Source organism: Populus euphratica, unplaced genomic scaffold (genome assembly GCF_000495115.2).
Source record: "Populus euphratica unplaced genomic scaffold, PopEup_1.0 scaffold181.1, whole genome shotgun sequence".
Classification (NCBI taxonomy): Eukaryota; Viridiplantae; Streptophyta; class Magnoliopsida; order Malpighiales; family Salicaceae; genus Populus; species Populus euphratica.
This window is the reverse complement of record NW_011499958.1, coordinates 605,413-627,896: the sequence shown is the minus strand read 5'-3', so window position 1 is coordinate 627,896 and position 22,484 is coordinate 605,413. Positions and strand designations below refer to the sequence as shown.

Sequence of the window (22,484 nt, the reverse complement as noted above, 5' to 3'; positions counted from 1 at the left end):
TCTTCATAATTTTTTTTTTAAAAAAAAAAAGAAGAAGAAGAAGGAAAGGAGGCTGGGCCCATCGCTATCATGCGCCATGGAGTCACAATCCGGATCAACCTTTTAATTACTCCGAACCAACCAGGGGGGGGTAAACCCAACCTCTCGTACAATTTCCTTTTGTTTTCTTTTTTTCTCATTAAATCCTTTTCCCACTCACTGAAAACTATAATCCTCGTTTTATTTACTTGCCGTATAGACAATTTCTCCAATTCCTCGCCGATTTATTGGATCAGACATGCCGGCGCCGCCGTTTTAGGCCACCAGATTCTCTCGCAGATCTATTGCGTCGCTTTCAGGTGCTCTTAAGATTTTCTGTTTGGTTCCCGAGAAAAGAAAAAAGGAAAAAACCACTCTGTTCCATCCAAAAGTGAGTCAAGTTGGTAGTAGCTGAACTGTTCTCGTTTCGCTCTGTCTTTTCTTTTCCCCTTTGAAGGAGTAAGTGTGAAGTGAAGTGATGCATGTTACCATCTTTCTTTCGTTAGACAGATCTTTAACAAAAAAAGAAAAAAACTTGTCACTTTTTTTGGAAATGTTGTGATGGTATCCTTCGATTTTCTTTTCTTTTTGGTATTGAATTTAGATCAGCTGTGCAAAAAACTATCCTGATTTTGCATTCAATGTTAATTAATGACTACAAACGCAGTATTTAAGCGTGTTTGTGATGCTATATTTATTAATTCCTGAATCCTGTTTGGGATGCTTACAAGTCCTTTTTTTAAGCATCTCATGATTGATAGCCTTTTTTATGGTCAAAATTTGGGCTGACCGTTTTGTTTGATGACTCTGTATTAAATGGGCTCTTGTAACTTTGATCAGATTGTTGATTTTGGTGATCTAACTCTTGATATTAATGTCATTTTCTTGGCCACTTTTGGTTAGCTTTTTGTGGGTTGTTATGTTTTTTTTTTTCTTGGTTTTGTTTTTGGGATTTAAAGTCGGAAGATAACAGTGATACATCAACTATATGTTTTTTTATTTATTAATATTTTCTTCTTTTGTGATGTTTTGATGGCAACCTGTCTAACTATGGAATAATTGGTGAATGAAGGGCTGGTGTCTTTGTTAGTTATTGCAAGGGGGCAGTGGGTGGAGTGATACAAGAATCATATTTTGATGCCCAGATGATTAGAACTGATGTTATTGGCAGTGGAAGGAGGAGGTTTCTTCTCATCTTCAGCTTCTGGGTATAGTAAGGGCTTGACCCTTCTTCTCCTGGGTCAGAAGCACGAAGACAAACCCATGAGAGTTACGCCGTGGAATCAGTACCAGTTGGTGGACCAAGAACCTGACTCTGACCTCCAGCTGGCTTCCTTGAAGAACCGGCTTTCCCACGGCTGCGCTTCTTTTATCTGCTTTGGTCGCGCTTCCACGGGACATGAATCCCCGTCACCTCTCAAAGTAGGCCCTGCCCAACAGCAGGATGTCTTGCCAGATCCTCTTGTTGCCGACAGGGAAAAAGATCTTACTACCGAGCTTGAAGTTGATAATTATGCAAGAAAAATTACTCTTAAGAGTAATCTGAAGAAGGCATCAAAAAGAATTCCAGTTCCTGTTGAGGATGTTAATCAGAGCGAGCCATTGAATGACCAAGGTAGTGATATCCCTGGTCATACAGAAAGGAGAAAAGTGCAGTGGACTGATGTCTGTGGGAGTGAGCTAGCTGAAATCAGGGAATTTGAACCAAGGTACGGGAGTACCTTATCTTGATCCTAGTTTTGACGTTATGAGCTCTGAATTTATTTAATTCATGTTTCAAGCATATTGAGGAGATTTTAACACCTCCTTTGGAATCTCTTTAATGTGTGCTCTTGTGCATGTGGCATAAGCCTCAGTTATATGTATATACCTTTGGTGTTACCACTACGCTTTTGTAATTTCCATGTGACATCTGCACGAGTTTTCGTGCTGTTATAAATTTCCCATATTGCTAAGTATGGACTCTGCTTCTCAAAAGGGTTCATAGTCTTTCAGTTGAATACTTACGAGAGATTTGTTTTTGAGTCGTTTTGTATCAAGTGACTCAGGTTCCTCGCAACCTTAAAATGTGATGGTTATATTTTGGTTGCCTGATACGTAAACAAGTAAAATTTTCTGTAAGTTTGGCAAGCAAGTCGAGGGAATTAAGTAATCCATATGATAATGTCATCATTTAACTTGGGCCTTGGCTCAAGTGATAAAAAGGATGGGATGTGTTTGGAGATGTTGAAACTGGGGCAGAGCATTAAGGATATATGATCGTGATTGACTGTATTTATAATGGAAGGTGCTTTGTGTCCTTGTTCCAGACCAGACTTTCAAAAGCGAGAGAGCAGGGGATGATTTCTTATGTCATTTACATTAATTCCTCTCATGTCCTTGTGATGAATTGTTTTATTTATAGTGGGTTCTTATTTTACTGGTTATTATGAGTTTATTTCTATATTTTTATTTAGATATATTCTTCTCATGTCCCTTTCTTTCCTTGCCAATTCATTTAGATTCGAATTCCACTCGTTCATGCACATTGTTACCTCTCTCATACATTCCTTTGTGTAAATCAGCTTTGTTCGACTAAACTATTTGCTTTCCATGCATTTGACCAAACTAGTTGATGATATATCCTATTTTATGCATCTCTCTGATATTCGCCAATAGATATTTCTTTTCTGATACCAAACAATTTTATATTGACCATGGAGCATGTTTGTCATGTGAGAGTGGCAGCTCTTGGAATTAACAGCCCTAAATAGCAATGTGGCCTTAAGCCTCTTTCCTATTTTGGCTCTGGTTCTGTTTTTGCACAATCTGTCTTGGATTGGTTATACTTGATCTTCTGTCAGTCCCACAGTGTGTATGGTTATTTGTTTCGCTTCTATCTACACAACCAAAGTGTTTTTGATATGTCTTTTGATAGCTGTATTGGGGAGGCATTATGTGTACGTATATGACATGAAGAATGTTACGAGTGTCAATGGTAACATTGGAGTCAGCAAGCGAGTTTCCTACGTGACATGTTTTTTGTAATTTCTGGTCCTAAATTTTGAAGGAGTCCACTAACTTCTATGAAGATTTTTGCAAGCATTTGGTTATTCATTATGCAGAAACATTGATGACCTTCTTTACTAATTCCACTCTTGCTTAGGTTTTTAATTCATCTGGTGAATATTCATTATGACCATGTTAATGATTCGAAAACTTGATCCATGGCAGTGAAACAGGTGGATCAGATGATGAATTCGAGAATGGAAATGAAAGAAGTTGTTCGTGCGTGATTATGTGATCAATTACCAAAAACTTTTGGGTGCCCAGTTTTTCTCAAGATGCCGTGGCAAATCACGGGACTTGCTGCTACTGATGGAGTTCATCTGCTTTTTCCTGGCTATCAACTGACTTGTGCTGAAGAAAAAGCGAGTACCTGGTTGCATATGAAATGTTACCATAGAAAGGAGTTCTGCATCTGGCCACACTTTCTATGCGAGGGTCCGTTTGTTAACAAACGCACACTAAGTGAGAAGTTCTATATCGGGCCACGCCTGTTGGACTGATCGTTCTGTGCCTGTATTTAATTGATGAGGATTTCATTTTGTTACTCTAATCTTCACGCTGTTTGGCACCTTATTCTTTGTTACTTGTGATTGCCCTGGCCATTGTTTTCTCGTAATTAATGTCTCGTATTATTTTCAGCCCTCTTGTTACTACCATGGATTGCCCTGTTTTAAGATGGTTAAATTTACCAGTTGATTTGTAAAATTATAATTATATGATTTTATAAGTTAATATATATTTAATATACAAAATTGTCTTAAAATTTTGAAAATGGTTAAAATTAAGTAAAATCAGGTTTTAAAATTAAGATGGTTAAAATTACGAGTTGTTTTTTAAAATTATAATTATATGATTTTATAAGTTAATATATATTTAATATACAAAATTGTTTTAAAATTTTGAAATCATATAAAATCATGGTTTTAAAACTATTTTTATAATTTTATTAAGAATAATATATTTTGGGCTCTAGCTTTGGCTGTACCTTAAAGACTATATTTATAGAGACTATACTTAAAGTTGTAAAGAGTCTAAAGATTATATTTATAACAATTATAGTATATTTATTGCATGACGTGGTCAGGTCAAGTTTTTAAAATCACTCATACTAACGGGTAAAGTTTTTGTTTGTATTTCTAGATTTTTTTAAAATGTTTTTAACGTCAAAGAATATTTTTAATATAAAAAATATTTTAATATATTTTAAATAAAAAATTATTTTAAAAAACAACACTCATTATAATTTTATACATAAAGATTTGTATTATTCTTATAATATAACAATTAATTAATCAAGTTGTTTCATCAACCAATTTAAATGATATTTACTTGATAAATAGTAAATATAAATAATAGTTTTTTATTTTTTTAAGATTTATTTTTGATATCATCGTATTAAAATAATCTCAAATAATAAAAAATTAATTTAAAAATAAAATAGTTTTTTAAAATACAAAAATAATTTTTTATAATTTTATAAGTTATTTTTATAATTTAAATTTATTTTATATTATTCATGACGTGTTAACCATGCCCAGCTTCTCAAAAGCTAGAATGGGTTCATAGTCGTTAAAGAGGGACCCTGCTCTCTTTCGTGGGATTATCAGCTTCCCTGATTTTATTATGGCTTTCAGACGTTGCGGGAAAGCTTTTGCAGGAATCACGGCAAGAAGAAACCAAGTTAAACTGTTCTCTCCCGCTTTTTCTTTTTTTTCTCTCCTCTTTCTCCGAGGATAGGTCGAAGTGCTCTGGAACAACCCGAAAGCAAAAACTGTGGTCAAATTAGACATAAGGAGATGGTTTGATAATTTTGTGATTAAAGCTTTGTTTGTGCGTAGAAAAATTATTTTTTTTAGAAAATAAATTTTAAGAAAAATAAATTTTTGAAAAGTAAATTATTTTATAATATTTAATAATAATATGAAAAATAAACTGAAAAATATTTTACAGTATTTAATTATGTTATGAAAAATAAATTAAAAAATAATTTATTAAAATTTTATTTTTTTCAAATTTATTAAAATAATGAAGAAGAAATCTTACAAATTAAAAAGTTGAATGAGAATGAAATTGAAAAAAATATAATTTCATAAATTATCTCAAATAAAATAAATAATAATCAAAATAATAAAATTTAAATTTAAAAAAAATAAAGAAATTAAAATAATAATAATTAACATTTCATAAATTATTTCAAATAAAATAAGTAATAATAAAAAGAACGAGGACCAATAAAAAATAATAAGAGAAAAGCAAATAATAATTATAAAAATGATGATCAAAGTTAATATAAAAATAAAATTAAAAAATAAATATCCAAAACAAAATATGTATAACAATCAAAAGTTTGAGGATCAAATTTGATACAATCAACAAACAATGATATTTCTAAATTTTTTATAACTTCCGGAAAGTGTTTTCTGTCTAAATTTTTTAAGAAAATACTTTCTTGAAAATCAAGTTAAAGTTTTCTTTAACTGGAAAGTGTTTTCTATTGATCAACTTTCCTAACAGTGAACAAATACAATAAAATTTGGAAAGTAATTTTTTAAAAACCATTTTCTTGAAAACAAGTAAAAAAAATATTTTCCTGAAAACTAAGTTAATTTTTTTTTTACTGAAAAATATTTTTTATTAATTAAAAAATATTTTTCATTAATTAATTTTTTTAATGACAAATAAATATTAAAAAATTATTTTTTAAAAAACAAATACCACCTAAAAATGCTCTTTATTACATCAAGGCTTTACTTTTTAGCAACGTTTTCAAATCGCAGTGATTTTGCTTATTAGCAACGTTTTTCGAAGTGCTATTCAAGGAAATGGCTTCTTCACTCGCATGGAAAGCGCGTCAAAGCACAAACCTGGTAAAGGGGCATGTTGGTAACATCGTACTTGCTTGAGCGGCTGTTAGGCGCCAAAGTCACCACTTCCTTCGATGGACCAACTAACTTGAACTATCACTCTCTCCTTTGAAACTTGGCCACACCTTATCCACACACACCTTCTCTTCTGATTCTGATAACACAAACCAAAACAAAAAACCACATCTGCACAGAAAAAGAAACATTTATCCTACAGAGAGAAATTAGGGGGAGAAATATAGTGCTTAGATTGAGCAAGAAGAGGGGGAAAAATGTCAGTGGCATCTTCAATCCCATACATCAAAATCCCAAACCCTTCATCGTCATCTTGCTCCTTCCCATCTTCCTCTTCATCAACCTCCTCAACATCTTCTTTCTATAGGTTTTCTACAATAACAAGGCCTTATATTGTGACCATAAGAAGTTCTCAAGCTGAAGGGCCTGTAAGGAGACCTGTGGCCCCTCCTATTAGAGCACCTTCCTCGCCAGCAGCACCATCGCCTCCCTTGAATCCCGTCCCTCCTCCTTCACCGTCTTCTCCAGTGACTCCACCACCCAAGCCAGCTGCTCAAGTGGCCGTGAAGGACAAGAATGTGGTTACTTTGGAGTTTCAGAGACAAAAGGCTAAGGAACTTCAAGAATATTTTAAGCAGAAGAAGTTTGAGGAGGCAGATCAAGGTCCTTTCTTTGGGTTCGTTGGCAAGAATGAGATTGCTAATGGAAGGTAATAATTTTTTCTTCTTTGATGTGCAATTTGGGATTTTTGAAATTTTAGTTTATCTGGGTTTATGTGGATAATTAATCTAATTGGACAGATTTGTGGGTTGTTTCTGCAAATTGATGTTTTATTCGTCCTAAATAATGAATTTGAGTGATTAGACCAATTGAAACGATACATTATTCACTGGATAGAGAAAAAAGAAACGATAACATACAGTTTCTTTCGATCAAGATCGGTTTAAGAGTAATTAGTTTCTAGCAAATTAGCTTCATTCTTCTCCGTAGTCGAAGACATAGAATAAGAGGTTATGCAGGACAGACTTGCCATGCCTCACTAGGACTAGATGGTAAACTAGTTCGTGCAAAGAAGTCTCACATTGGAATTACATAAAAAAAACTTCGTGTTCTCTTATTTTTGGCTTTTAGGAAGGCCTGTTCGAATAGGTAACTGAAAGTGTTTCAGACCCATTGTTCTTGAGCCTTTGAAAGGGAAAGGTACATAAATTTCACCGACTAAGCTCTTTAATTTCTAAGTTTCAGTTGTTTTTCCTCAGTGGATAGTGCTTAAATAAAGCCCTTCTCAAGGAAATGCTTCCAGTTATTGATTGGTGATTTGCTTCGCCAATCAATAGCACTCAAGGCAAGGCAGTGCAATGCTATCACCAGTTCCACTTCTAGGATGCACAGAGGTGGCTTTTGCTCAAATCCCCAGCAAAAATTTCTTATGGAAGCGAGAAAGATTTTGTTTTTCTTCCCCAAGTTTAGACCCCAGTTTTTCTTGATTTTTGTTTTGCAACTGCTTTTTCTTCAAAATTTTGTTTTTCCTTTCAAAACCGGTTTTTCTCTTCGAATTGTCATGTATTGACCATGTGGTTTTGAGTTCCAACAGAGTGCTATATAATTAAAGCTCAACCCTTTTCTTGTTACAAGAGTGGGTAGATACGAACCCAGCATCACTCATTTAAAGAACGTTTTAGTGGCCAATTAGCATAACTACTTGGCTTTGGTTACATGAATTTTCACAAACTTGGGTAAGTGAGCTTGCGTTTTGCTACAGTTGACTTGACATAATGTGGCTTTCTGATATGATGCCTCTTTTCATTTCTGTGCTTTGGATATTGGTTGAGCAGATGGGCAATGTTTGGTTTTGCTGTTGGAATGCTAACAGAGTATGCAACGGGCTCGGACTTTGTTGATCAAGTAAAGATACTTCTGTCCAATTTCGGGATATTAGATCTGGAATAAGTCGACGCTTAATCTCAGAGCCATGGATACCTTTTGATCTCTACAATTGCCATCTCGGTCCTCAGAGTCACTTATACATTTTGATTTCTGTAATTGCTGTAGCATGTACAATGTTCTGCAACTTCTTCAGTTACTACATTCGATTCACTTCATCTAAATTATCTCAGTTCACTTGATTTGCAAGGATAAAAGTACATTTTGGTCATTACTTGAACCAGGAGCTAAAGATAATGATATCATCTCGACATGTATCCATTGTTGAAAAGCCATTGAAAACCACTAGACAACATCCATTTAATGCATCATGAAGAGGAGGATGTCTCTCATCCCCTGCTATAATTTTCAGTTCGAGACTTCAAGTTCAATTATTCATCACTATTACTGAGGGCTCAGCTGTTAGCTTCTGCTTCAGTTCGAGACTTCTTTTTTTCCTTTGTCTTCTTATTTCTTTTCCGGTTCAAGTCTGTTAGCACCACTTGCATGGAAAAGGTTGAAAGTTACGAGTCTCACTTATCCACCAACGCTCTACTAGCAAGCCTCGAGGTATAGAGAGATTGACTCGCTTGTTGCCTCTTCTGTTAGCAGCAAGAAACATATTCCAGTTCGTCATCAACATCCACTTCTCAGAGAAGGAACTCAATAATCATTGGGAAAAACTCTTATGACTCAAACTTGTCACCATAAGATTACCAAAGCGTTCTTATTGAACTCCCCTTCAAAATTCAGTAGAAGTTTGGACCAATAAATTTCATCGTGCATCCCATCTTAAGTTCCTCTGCAGTATATTGCAATTGATCATTCCTGCACCTTGCTCAGATCGAATAACAGGCATATCAACTTGTGAAGAAGTGAATTTGCAGAATACAACCTCAGTTCCATAGCCTAAAGTAAGAGACATAACCTAGCATAATAATTTGGTAAATGCCATTCAGGAAAAAAAAAAAAAAAAAAAAAAAATTTAAAAAAAATTTGGAAAAACCCATTCAGAAAAAAAAAAAAAAAAAAAAAAAAACAGATATATTAACAATTACTAGGTCCCCTGACTTCAGTCCTCTCAATCCCAGAAGGCCATCTTTTTCTCTACAAGAGCATCAGGTATTGTAAGATAGTCATATTCTGCCTGTCAAGCAGGCATGAATATACTGCGATATGAGGTGAAAATTTGCTAATTTGTAATCAATACAATACATCATGACTTATAAAATAGATCTTCAAAATTTCTCTCATTAAGATGATAATCATTTATCATGTTCTGTTTATTACGAGGGGCTTTAACCATACTAACCTGGGCCTAATGCTACGCTGTATCACGCAACAGCCAAAAAACCTACTATAAATCCACTCATGCAATTCCAAACAAAGATCTGGGATCCCTCCTAAACTTTTACGATGGAGAAAGTGCACAAAATACAGCCAGAATAGCTACCAAAGCAAAATTATCCATTCAATAATGTTCAATATCAGGTTAGTTAAGAAAACCCAACTCCGTCTGTGCAAATTTTGAAGATTCAATTGGATTAAGATATTAAAGGGGTTCACAGCAACCCACAAAAGTTCATTTAGAAAGTTCGTTTTATATCCCTTCAAATTAATGGCAGATGCCCAATTCATTACTGTCAGATGAGAGTATCATGTTTTAACTTAGAGACCTTAAAAGCACCGACAGAGCATTCAACATAGCTAGCTTACCAAACATATACCAGAGAATTGAAAATGACGATCAAAAACCCAAAAGATAAGAATTTTACAAATAAATTCCATCTGACAATCTATGACCACACACATAAATCATAAAAGAAAGAAAGGAAAGAAAAGGCATACCTCAAAGACAGAGACTGATGAGCAAGATCATTCTATATGCGAAAGCCCCAGAGAAATTTTTTGTTGTTGGGCTGTCAAAACCCAAGAGGAAACACTAAAGGTGGAGACAGACAGGCTGAGACAGGTGCTAAATGCCCATAGCCGTTGCAACCTTTTCCGGTGTCAGCACGACAAAGATCTCGGCCATATCAGAGACAGGGCCTTACTGTCCAATCGACACATTTGATGATGCGGGCTAGTTCAAATGGTCAGAAAGTCAGTTTATTATTTTATTATGAGATTCATTGGTTTAGAGATTTAACTCTTTTTCTTTTTTTTTTCAGAACACAATATCTCTTTTAATTTGAATGGATGATTTGACATTACGGTTGAACTGGTTTCTTGTTATTTTTTCTTTTAAATTAATATTTTTTTATATATTTTAATTATTTTAATATATTAATATTAAAAATAAATTTAAAAAATAAAAATATATTATTTTAAAACAACTCAAGTAAAAAAAATATTTTAAAATTTATCCTTCACCACACTCCTACATGAATGAACACAATTTAAAACTAGCTTGTGTTGTTTTTACGAGAATTTATTTTAAAAAAAATAGATATTTTTTTATTGTTTTCATAAACTTATATAAAAAAATTAAAATAATATTATTTTAATATATTTTTAAATAAAAAATACTTTTATAAAAATACTTTTTTTTTTATTTACGTGGGGTGTTCGGGCCAGCTTGCGCGCATCACGACTAATCCCCACGGCCCACTGAATACCCTGCAAACCTAGTAGGCATGTAAGGTACTGCAGGAGTGACAGACATGCACGTCAAGGCTCGAACCCAGATGTAGTGGAAGGAGACAAACTCCTTTCATCAGTAGACCAAACACTAAAATGCATAAAAATACTCTTCTTTACATTACACCACGTGGTATATCAGAATCCCACTTATGGTTTTTCTAGCTAAATTACTTTTACCTTTATATATTAACTTGGTAATTATGGGTACTAAGGACTAAAATTATATAAAAAATATTTCTGAGTATTTAAAAATCAATCCATGAAAAAATTAATTTAATTAGCCAAGGTATTTCAAATAAATCTAGGTGTCTAATATACCCGAAAAAATAAAATAAATAAAGAAATATTTTGTGCTTGTATAAAAACAAAGTAAAATATATCCTTGCAAGTTGCAAGACATAATAATGATAATTTCTTATTTTATAATTTTAAATTTATTCTTTATCAGTTTTTCAATATTAAAACTAATTTTTCTCTTATTAAAATCCTAAATAAGCTATCCATAATTAGGCAAAAAAACTTATAAAAAATATTTTTTTTCCTTTCCGAAGATTTGAATTTTAGATCACAATTAGAATAAAATTAGAAAAAAGAAATGCTATAACATAATCATTATCATTGGAGGCGGAATTGATTTTCAAGTTTGTTTGTATTCTCAACCACTGTATATATAACCGGTGGGGTAAAAAAAATAGGAATAAAAGTGCCTTTCTTTTTTATTATAGCTGATTTTTTTTATTTTTTTTTTAGAGGGAAGTGATGTAACTTGTTATTAGTGTTCTTCTTTATCAATAATCTTGGCCCAAAAGAAATTATTTTAGAAAAACGAGAAGATAATTGGTAGTAATTATGGCAAAATGGTAGGGATGGCCAGCATTCACATAGACATGCACAAAACGGCCATCTCCCGCCACAGCAAAAAGGCATTTGCGAAGGTGTCATTGCTGTTGCAGACCTCCCAAAAAATGGTTGAAAATGTGAGCTCGTCACATGTATCTTCTTCACTTTCTCTCCCAACGGAGATAACAAGATGCAGGGAAGCCAGGAGACTTCAATTCAATGATCACATCCTGGTAGAATATTAGAATAAAAAATGATCCTTTGAGTTCTCTCCACACAGCAAAAATCCAAAAGGGCCGTCCAAGGCCGGCAAAATCTCTCTCTCCGCCTTCCCCATTCTTTATTTACTCTCTTTGTCAAACTCCATTCATATTTATGACTGTCTTCTCTCTTTGACACTGTCTTTTCTTGGCTATGTTATTCATCACAGAACCATTAGTCTCTCTCAAGAAAAAAAGGACTGGTATTAGACCGAGAAAGGCCATGGGCTGTGTCCAGGGAAAGTATTCAGTAAATTCATCACCAACACCAGGAGGGTTAGAGAAGCTCAAAATGGAAAGTGGCTATGTGGGAAAAGGAGATATCGCTGGCCATAGAAGATCCACTGGGCAGAGATACCCTGGCAGGCTCCCTAAGCCTGAACAACCAACGAGGAAATATAATGGTGGTCGTGCTGCTAATGGTGAAGAGACGAAATTGAGTGACACAGGTAGAGTGAGATTTGTGGAGTTTGGCGGGGAGGAGGTAGTGGATGGATGGCCCAAGTGGCTAACTGATAATGTTCCTAGAGAGGTTTTGGGTGGTTTGATCCCTAAGAGTGCTGAGAATTATGATAAGCTTGCAAAGGTCAGTGTTCTTGAATTCTTCTTATTTTTCACTTCTTATTAGCTGTATGTATTCTTCCTTGGGAATTTGAAATGGTTGTGACTGGGTTGAGATGCTTTTTCTGTGTAATCTGTCTCCCATAGTTATCATAAAAAAAGTTCGATGGAATTACGGGAGAAAAGAAAAGATTTTAAACAATTTTTTTCCTGGTGAATCTGTTTTTCTAGTTTCCCAAGTGTCAATTCTAAATTCAGAATGGATTACTTCACTGATGTATCAGGCTCCGTGGTGTTCTGATCACATTTAACAAAAATTAAAAGATTCAGATCTTCTTGTTTCGTTTTTAACTTCCTATAAAAGAGAAGGGATCGTAAAGTTTGCTGATAACTTGCTTGAACGGTTATTGTGATCACGAGACCATCTTAGTCTTCTCATGCTTGGTTACAGGTGGGAGAGGGTACCTATAGCAATGTGTACAAAGCTAGAGATAAGGAAACTGGACAAATTGTTGCCTTGAAGAAGGTCCGCTTTGACACGTCAGAACCAGAGAGTGTGAAATTTATGGCACGAGAGATCATGATATTACAGAAGTTGGATCATCCCAATGTGGTAAAGCTTGAAGGACTGGCCACCTCAAGGATGCAGTATAGTCTTTATCTAGTTTTTGATTTCATGAAGTCTGATTTATCAAAAATCATCTCCCGTCCCGAAGGAAGACTTACTGAACCACAGGTAGAAACTCTCTTATTTGGTTTCTAGGGATCATGTATTAGTTTGTTAGTAGCTCACCTTATCTGTTAATGCAGGTCAAGTGTTATATGCAACAGCTGCTTTCAGGTCTGCAGCACTGCCATGATAGGGGAATTTTACACAGAGACATTAAAGGATCAAACTTATTAATTGATAAAAATGGGATGCTAAAGATTGCTGATTTTGGGCTTTCAAATTATTATTCTCCTAAACAGAAACAACCTCTCACATCACGAGTTGTGACACTTTGGTACAGAGCTCCAGAGCTATTGCTGGGTGCTACAGACTATGGAACTGGTATTGATCTCTGGAGTGCTGGATGTCTCTTGGCAGAGATGTTTGCAGGCAGGCCAATCATGCCAGGAAGAACAGAGGTATATAGCGAAATCAATGGTCGTGACTGAGATTCTAACTGGATATTTATGAGAAACACAACCCTTGGAGAATATTCCTGACTATTCATTACAGTGTTTAGTCACATGGTTATCTCACATGGTTAACTCTGAAATATTCAGGTCGAGCAGCTGCATAAGATTTTTAAACTATGTGGAACTCCACCAGAGGACTATTGGAAAAAGTTAAGGCTATCTACATCCCTTCGACCTCCACGAACATACAAACCTGGCCTTTTTGAAGCTTTCAGCGAGTTTCCTGAATCAGCTTTGGGTCTGTTAACCACACTTCTTGCTCTGGATCCTGCATCTCGCGGCTGTGCATCTTCAGCTCTCCAAAATGAAGTAAGGACATGACTAGAGAGCTTAATGTGATGTAGAGTTCTTGCCACTAGTACAAAGCCTTTACATTAATTTCCACAATCTAGCTTCCCCCAGCCCGTATCTTTTTTTTGGAGTGTGAGATTTCTTGTTCTATTAATGCCAAGTAGAATTAAGGAGAATCATGTAGGTAATATGGTTCACACACTATCAATTAGTTCCCAAAATTTTCAACACCACCATTGATGATTTTGATGTTCAAAGAGTGCATGCCAGCAGAAACAAGAATATAGCTAGGAGTTAATTAAACGGAGAGCTTATTTCTGAGTTGATCCTCTTGTTTCAGTTCTTTCACATAAGTCCTCTGGCATGCGACTTATCAGGCCTCCCGGTGATTAAAAAAGATGAAGATGAGCTCACACAAGCTGACGAACAGAGAAAGTAAGCGCATCTGATCAATGGCAGCAATATTTAATAGCTAAATCATGGTTGCATAATCATTATCACTCTGGTGTAACTGTGAATGTGATACAGTAAAAAAGGCTAAAAGAGAACATCGCATGCTTGTCTGATGGCAGAAACATCACAATTTTCTTTATCTTCTTTCCGCCTTTCCCCCATTTTTCTTGAAATAACTCATTAATCATTATCATCCTACTTTTTGCAGGCGCCGGAATGCTAGAATGAAACGAAGATCTCAAACATATCGTGAGCGTAAGAAAAAAGATCTGGCAGCTGAAGAACCAAAAGAAGATCCTGCGCAACCGAAAGAGGTAAAGAGTACAGCAGTACACATCACAAGTGGAATTCATAACATTGATCAATAAGGCGATTCCCCCCTTTCGATGGGAGAAATGCACTTTATCTTTTTCACTTTCAAACAATCTCATTCTGCAGCACGCCACATCCCTGTGTGTTTAGGGCCCGCGTCAAATTTCATGGGAAAAAAAATAGCAGGATAATTAAGTACTACGCTCATGTCCGTGCTTAACCTTTCTGAGACCACACTGATATTTCATATTACATTTATTAAAAAAGAGGAGAGTAAAAAGATCCTCTGTGCATATTATTCCAGTTGCATCATACATGGTGCTATTGCTAAAAATGTATCATTATGCTATGTTAATTCAGGAGCCAAAGGAGACTTATGAATCAATCAACCAAAGCCATGAGCCAGGAAGCAGCAGTACTAGTTGCAACTCCTCTGGAACAAAACCGACTCACCTGTTTGAGATGCCACCTAATTTGTTGCAATCCCGAATTGCAACTTCCAAGAAGATGTCTCCAAAAACACAAGGCCATACCAATGCTCCCAAGAATATCAAGAACTTGCCCCCTTTACCCACCTCAAGGACAGGCAGCACCATGTACAATATGAACAATGACATGTACAGATTAAATCGAGTCCATAGGTCTGCTTCCGTAAGAGAATTCAGAAAATTCGATCAAGGGAAGCAGTTAGAAGTACTATATGCAGTGGATAACTAGGCCACGTCGAGCAGCAACTCTTTTTTCTTTTTCTTTTTTTTCCCTTTTCTGAGAATTTTGGATCATATTTTCTGTATCTCGAATGTGATTACTCATATTATTTTTCGTTTTGGTCAGAAATGCTGAAAATACACTCGTTCTGCATATAACACTTTGTGTCTGTAATCGAATGCTACCCGTGAACTTATATCTAACAATTCTACTCTATGTACTTACTCTTATATTCATCCTTCACTCATTGAAGATGGCGCCTAAAAAAATACTTTTTCAGTTTTTTTTTGTAGGAATAACTGAAATGTTAAAGTGTTATAGATGAATGGGACGGCGCCTCTGCAAGCTCCACCCGGGAGAAAATATATACTTCAGGTTTCGGAAAAGATTTTTTTTTTTTTAAGATAACCTAAAATTATTCCTCCAACTATATACTGATTCTCAGTGTAGTATCTATATAAAAACTTTCCTCATCCGAGTCGCCTACCTGTTAAAATTCCTTAATTGGGTTGCCTGTATAAAATTGTTAAAAGAATAAATTTTTCTTCAAAATTGCGTTTTTTATTGCATAAAACATGCATTTTTTTTTTTATTGAAAACATTAAAGAACATGAATAGGGTGTTCGATCAAGATATTCTAAAGGGTATGGAATCTAAGTAAGAAATTCTATCAATCGAGGGATCCAATGAAAATTAGTGGATGTTTGGAAATTAAAGGCGTATTTCACAACGTTCAACTCTGCTTTTCAAGAATTTAAAAAAAAAATTAACATTAAATATTTTAGTATTTTGAATTATTTTGATATATTAATTTCAAAAATAAATTTTTTTTAAAAAAAAATTATTTTAAAAAACAACCTTCAATGGCCGTTGCAAACATCTAAATGAGAATCAGAAAACAAGAACAATTAATTAAAAAGGAAGGAAAGACGCAAAACTGATGTCCTTTAATTACCATGCCTATTGGGCTCTTCGAAACCACACCAGCCTGGTTAAAAAAAAAAATCCAAGCCATTGAAAGCAACAACCATCATTGAAAAATCAAACAAGGATCGAGGAGGGGCGTTGATTTTCGGACTTTCGGTACTCACTAATGAACATGTGAACTGAAAACAATTCACGAATTTAGTCCCCGAGACCTTGATAGGATCGCTTGAAGATTTTGTTGATCCAATAATTCATTAGAAAAAGGTTTTTAATATTTCTTTATTTTTTTTTACGATGTGGGATAAAAAGGTGTCAATGGGCCCTTTGAATTGGCTCGATCGGGACAAGCATATGCTCACAAGTCGCAAAAGGACACGATACAAATCTGATTGTGCAATTAGCTTTTGTGGTGGAGCGGGACCTATTCTTTCTTTCTCGTAGAAAAACAAGGGTGACCATCTTTGTCACGTCAAAGAGGACTAATGGAGGGGGACTATCAAGTTTGAAAAGAGATTACCCTCTCATTTCACTGCCATCACCGATTGCAGAATGACGAAGAAGAATGCGATAGACACTGATACCGAATGCCTTGCGTGTGATCCATGAAAACCTCGGCGCCTTAACTCCAGTTTGGGAGGGATGAACATCAATTCAGTCAATTTATCCCTCGAACTCCAATATTCATGGTTTAGGTAGGGCTTTGTAGTAAATGTGCAACAGGCTTAAATTCCAAATTGCAATTGCGAGGTTAGCTTAATGAATGGTCAAGATAAAAGTTTCCCAAGAACCACGTGTGTCGAAATTTGCGAACAGACTGGGACCTTTTAAATAAATGCCAACTTTAATTTTGGCCTTAATTACAATAATCTAGTGGATATTTTTCTAGCTCTCATGTCCCAAGTTTCATTAATGATATATCATGAAGAGTTGCGAGTTCGATTGGCCTTCCCAGGCAAAGGGAAAAGAGTAATTAACTTCAATTCGGGATTGCTATTCAGAAAGACTTATCTCGTTGCTCATCATTTGCTTGTTGAAGGAAAGGGGGGGGGGGGGGTGATGTCGGTTTTAGTAATATTGAGTTTTTTCGACCAACAGAAATCTGGGTAATTTATACTCAAAAAATTGATAATTAACAAGCACGGTTCCCATGTCTTCTCAAGGAAGAAAGTAGGCTGCGCCTTCCCCATTTGTTTGCTCACAATCTAGACTCATGTGGTCTTCCATTTACTTCTTCAAATATAAGGAAATATTAAAAGGAAAAGCACTCGAGTTTGTTTGACTGGCAAATTAATGACGAAACATCAATCTATCATCAATGTTATTGGTTGCTTCTGATCAACTTACTGTCTAGAAAGATCTAATTGCAAAGTAAGTAGATGTTAGTGATGAAATCAAACAGTATTTGTAGAAGGGAAAAAATGAAAACCTCAACTCTTTTTCATCAATAAACAAGTAGTACAACCCAAATGATCGAACTTAGGAGATGATGCATGGCATGCATATATGTCCCATGCAAAGAAGATCCCAAACAACCTGATTTCATGACACTTACTGTGCTTTTAAGTGGTGGGCAAAAAGAAAAGAAAACGAAAAAGAAAACAGAACCAGCCATGAAGCTATTAAAATTAAAGCCTATGTACTTCCATGTAATTGATATTCACATACCATACCGAGCGTCGCTGAACTTGCTCTTGATCCACTTGAAACTGTTCCTTGCACTAGATTTAAGCTTACCCTCCACGGTAAAAACATTGTAAGATGCAATCCTCTTCTTCCTTTTCAGCTCTGGATCGCTTGATGTTGCAAAACCATTTCCCTTTTGGCATGGCCCGTTAAAGTTATATGAATTCGTTTGATCTTCAAACCCAAATTCACCGGAGAAAAATGAAGAATATTGAGGGAATGGCTTGCTCTTCTCCATCACCAAAACCTAAGTAATAAGCGAATTAGCGAAAGTACCAACTGTGATGGTTTTTGCTAGTCAGTTAGCTAGTGGGCACATTATTTCGGCTCCTACATGGTATTTATATTATTGTTGAGACCTAGAGATATTATGTTCACATGCACGTCAAAAGAATTGCATTGGACATTGAATGGAGGGTGGTGATCATTAGGGTAAAGGAGGTGCATCATGATCCCCTGCGATGGCAGACCATGTGGTGATGCTGAGGGAGGATCAGTGGCTATCATAGTGGGTGTTTTATGACGGGAATCATGAAAACCAGTGCTTTGGTGGCTGGTGGGGCCAAGATGCCAAGATCGAATGAGTTCACGTGATGGGCGAGGGTCCCCTGACATCTACAAAGGGGTTAGGAGAGGGGGGGCAGTTGAGAGAGTTTACTTTAGGCTTCAAACAGATGGACTTGGTGAAGAAGCAAGTCGAGGTCCGAAGCACGAAAGTGTCTAGTTTAATAGCCAGCCATGGCCATTAGCCGTAGCCAACCTTGCCTTTTATAAGTGTCGGCTAATTTGCAAATGTTTATTTATTTAAGTATATGATGTGATCGGGATTTTTTGAGCAGAACAAAAGCAATTTCCAACAATAAAAGCAAAGGAGTCATCTTCCACCTTCTGCTAATATTGGGGGCTTAGTGTTTTGTGGGCCTGTGCTGTTTTATGGGAAGGAACATTATCTTGACGATCCCACTTTTATAAGAGCAACATGCTAAACCAAAAGCTTAAAATAAAATAAAAAAGTATTATTTCAACTCTTCAATATTTGTTTTATATTTGTTTAAGGAGAATACTAAAATATCTTTTCTCTTTCAAAAATATTATTTGTATATATCTTTAAAAAAAATAAAAATTCATAAAATGAGGCAAACAAAAAAATAAATCAATTAAATATAACTATGCAAAAATAAAAATAACATCAAACTTTTTGAAGAAAAAATAAAGTATTTATTTCTCCAACTCCAATACAATTAGCTTTTTAAATATATTTTTTCTATTAAAGTATACATAATAATAAAAATTATATTTATATTATTCAAAATATAATTTTATTAATTTATCTCTTCAAAATAACATCTTCCCTTCTCTGACAATCTTATGTATCCAAAGAATGAATGTTAGTTGTGACTGCAAACGCTGATCACTAGAGAGTTCTTTTTTTTGTCCTGAAATATGTTACTCTCAACCTTTTATTATTTTATTTATAATTTTGGGAGAGTGGCTTCAATTGAATTAATAGTGTGTTTGTTTTAATGGTTAAGTTTTTTTGAAAAATTTTAAAAACATTATTTTAAATTATTTTTTATATTTTAGACCATTAATTTAATATGTTAATATTAAAAATAAATTTTAAAAAATATTATTTTAATATATTTTTAAATAAAAAATATTTTAGAAAACAACTTTATATCACACAATCTAATAATGTATTTGAAAGAAAGACGTGAAAGCATTAAACACTTGTTGCTTCTGGGGACTAACTTTGAGTTTCTTGTTCCCATCAAACTCCCAAACCCAAAATGCCTTTTTTTCTTTCTTTACTGTACTGTTTATCTATATTCTTAACAGGAAATTACGAGTGGACCCGGCAAATAATGCATTTGAACGAAGCAAAATAATATTGGACCTCGTAATTTCTAGTAACTTTGAATTTCTACTAGCTGACAGCCTAAGCCCTGCATGAGAGGTTACGATGCAACGAGCTTGGTTCTACTAGCTGACAGCCTAAGCCCTGCATGAGAGGTTACGATGCAACGAGCTTGGTTGTGCTCCCCTGCCAGGCGCTTGCTTGTAGCATCCAATCCAATAGAACGTGCCTTCTTCAAAAATAAACAGATAGGATAACCTTTTCTTTTTATAATAAAAAATAAAATAACATTATATATATATATATATATATGTTCCATATTGAGTATTTACTTTGGAAAATACTTCATTCAGTGTGGAGTGATTTTACCCATTAAATCATACAAGGTTTTGAAATTCATGAGGCAACCTTAATTCGGAGTAGAATCTTTGTCGGAGCTATTGAGATTTGCAAGTTGTGCTTACTATAAAGAAAAGGTCAACAAAAGGAGGATATTTTACTAAAGGCACTTTTATTTCGAACCTCATGCCATGGCCAGCCTAGTGAAGTGGGGAGGAATCCAAACATAGGCATATACTTAGCCGAACGATTCTTGCAAGTTCACAAACTTGTCGAACCAAAAATCTCAACTTTCACGGCTCGGGACCTTAAAAGTTCTAGCATATATCCTAAGGGTATGGGTTTCATTACGCAAAAGGTAATGCAAACAGAACCTTGACTGTTTCCATGTGTTTCCACCGAGGGAAACACATAATGACATTTGAGGCATGAGAAGCGTTTTGCCTTGGCGTGCAATTCTAAAACAGCCATATATATATATATAATGACTGGAATAGTGAATTCACTATATATTGTATTGTGAGTGAATTGGAATAGTGTAATTATTATTATTTTATTCTAAAAAAATGAAATTAACATTGGAGGTAATTTAATTTTTTACACATGATTTATTAGATATATATATATATATAAATGACTGGAATAGTGAATTCACTATATATTGTATCGTGAGTGAATTGGAATAGTGTAATTATTATTATTTTATTCTAAAAAAATGAAATTAACATTGGAGGTAATTTAATTTTTTACACATGATTTATTAGATATAATATAATTAATAGAAAATTTGGTTTTATTTTTATTTTTTACATGCACATTATAAATATTGTATTACCCTTAAAAATATAAATTATTAAGAGATTAATAGAGGCGATTAAGTATTTTCACTACAAACACAAAAGTTAGTGAAAGACAAACACAACAAAATATTTGATAACAAATAAAATTTTGTTTTGTATTATGAGGTCCACTAAAAAATTAAATTTAAAATACAGTTTTTGTGCAACAGTTTTACATATTTTTTTAATTGAGTTTCATAAAATCCTATTTGTTTTTGCATTTCAAAAACGCTTTTGAAAAAGATAATTTTTTTTGTTTTTTTGTTTTAAATTAATATTTTTTGTGTTTTCATATCATTTTGATGTCCTGATATCAAAAATAATTTTAAAAAAATAAAAAAATATATTATTTTGATGTATTTTCAAGTAAAAAGCACTTTGAAAAATAATTATACTTCCAGACACAACTACCAAATTTTTTTTTATATATATATATAAAATTTAACCATAATTTTTAATAAATATATATCTAAAAATAGCTAGCAGTAATTTTTAAAAACTTATTTTTTAAAAAATGTAACAACAAAAACTATCTTTAAAATAAAAACATTCTAATACTCTTAGTAGTGATACTAATGAAAGTAAAATTACACAATATCACCATAATATTACCCACCCAAGTTCTTGCAGATTGTACGCTTATTTGACCTTTTCTTTTTTTTAAAAAAAAAATGTTGCCTCTCCAAAATTCTCTCTTGCAAGTTGTGTGTCGTCCTAGTGATTTTGATTCTTGGTAGGTTGGCCAAAATAGTTGTTTATGGCAATTTTCATGTGACTGGCGAAATTCCCAATGACAAATCGTTTAAATGAAAAGAGAACAGTGTTGTAATCAGTAATGCTTTCAATTTTCTTCTTTATCTAATCCTATCTTTTACTCGAAAAGTTTTTTAGTATTTATAAGTCTGCTCGCTTATTTATGGTCACACTTTAATTAATAAATCCGGGATGTTACCCGGGCAATCAAATTAATTTATTTGATAATCACATTCTCTTGTGGAACTAGTAAACAGGTGTCTAATTACTAATTATGGATTTATGAAAATGGAATGATGGCTTGCATGGATAAGTATTGGATTCGGATGAATTAAATTCTTATTTTTTTAAGAATATTTTATTATTGTTGTCGTTATCAAATTGTTCTATATGTTTAGTTCTTGCCATGTAGATTTAAAATGTCCTTGTTGTTTAACCAGGAAAATATTAATGTACTCAACCACTGTGTTACTCCCAATTAATTGATAAAATCTTTACTTATGTTTTAATTCTTGAAATAACAATTTATTTATTTATTTTGGCCAAAGATAAATTGAGATGTCAATTTAGTGGGCCAATTCAAGGTTGAAACTGAATGGTACTGTTATATCAAGAACCTTGAATTTCAGAGGATCTTAAAATGTTAAAAAATAATAAATAAATATTTATTAAATTTCACTCTGGGATGATTTTTTTTATCCTGAAAGGAGTCCTGTAACAATAAAAAGCTTGAGGACAGGAGATGACTGTTCTTCGGCCGATATAATATCTGTCCGTAGCCAGCATGACATGGGCCAAATGGCTGCAAAGAACCCACATGCAATGCAAGTGTTTCCGATCGCGACATGCATAATCTAACTAAGAATTTTAATGCATAAATACAAGTATCTATGATCATAGTTGAGCACGTTGAAATGTTTGCAAGAATCATATTCATGTACCAGACTTCCATTCCTGCTTCGAAGAT

At 34.1% G+C, this 22,484-nt stretch overlaps 3 protein-coding genes and 1 long non-coding RNA gene across 8 annotated transcripts; 3 read left to right on the top strand and 1 right to left on the bottom strand.

Annotated features, from left to right (window-relative positions):
- The first annotated feature begins 116 nt into the window (after positions 1–116).
- On the top strand, positions 117–3,707 carry LOC105138503 (uncharacterized). 4 transcript variants are annotated; one of them, XM_011044593.1, is made up of 3 exons: positions 117–338; positions 1,091–1,727; positions 3,232–3,707. In XM_011044593.1, the coding sequence occupies exons 2-3, from the start codon at positions 1,177–1,179 to the stop codon at positions 3,299–3,301; spliced, it is 621 nt and encodes a 206-aa protein (XP_011042895.1). In that variant the 5' UTR covers positions 117–338; positions 1,091–1,176; the 3' UTR covers positions 3,302–3,707. The 4 variants fall into 4 exon arrangements, with proteins under 4 accessions (XP_011042895.1, XP_011042892.1, XP_011042893.1 ...); XM_011044590.1 differs by having other exon boundaries at positions 117–409; XM_011044591.1 differs by having other exon boundaries at positions 117–418.
- Positions 3,708–6,069: 2,362 nt separating this feature from the next.
- LOC105138500 (myb-related transcription factor, partner of profilin-like) lies at positions 6,070–8,140 on the top strand. Its single transcript, XM_011044588.1, has 2 exons — positions 6,070–6,654; positions 7,781–8,140. The coding sequence occupies exons 1-2, from the start codon at positions 6,203–6,205 to the stop codon at positions 7,893–7,895; spliced, it is 567 nt and encodes a 188-aa protein (XP_011042890.1). The 5' UTR covers positions 6,070–6,202; the 3' UTR covers positions 7,896–8,140.
- On the bottom strand, positions 7,860–10,038 carry LOC105138501 (uncharacterized). Of its 2 annotated transcripts, none has more exons than XR_844782.1 (3): positions 9,717–10,038; positions 8,927–9,037; positions 7,860–8,777 (listed from the first exon to the last, which is right to left on the bottom strand). It is a non-coding gene; the product is annotated as an uncharacterized LOC105138501 (long non-coding RNA). The 2 variants fall into 2 exon arrangements; XR_844783.1 differs by having other exon boundaries at positions 7,940–8,702.
- A 1,272-nt stretch (positions 10,039–11,310) lies between these two features.
- Positions 11,311–15,375, top strand: LOC105138499 (probable serine/threonine-protein kinase At1g54610). Its single transcript, XM_011044587.1, has 7 exons — positions 11,311–12,197; positions 12,624–12,908; positions 12,983–13,300; positions 13,442–13,663; positions 13,986–14,080; positions 14,307–14,412; positions 14,771–15,375. Exons 1-7 carry the CDS (start codon positions 11,766–11,768, stop codon positions 15,125–15,127), a joined length of 1,815 nt encoding a protein of 604 aa, XP_011042889.1. The 5' UTR covers positions 11,311–11,765; the 3' UTR covers positions 15,128–15,375.
- Positions 15,376–22,484: the final 7,109 nt, after the last annotated feature.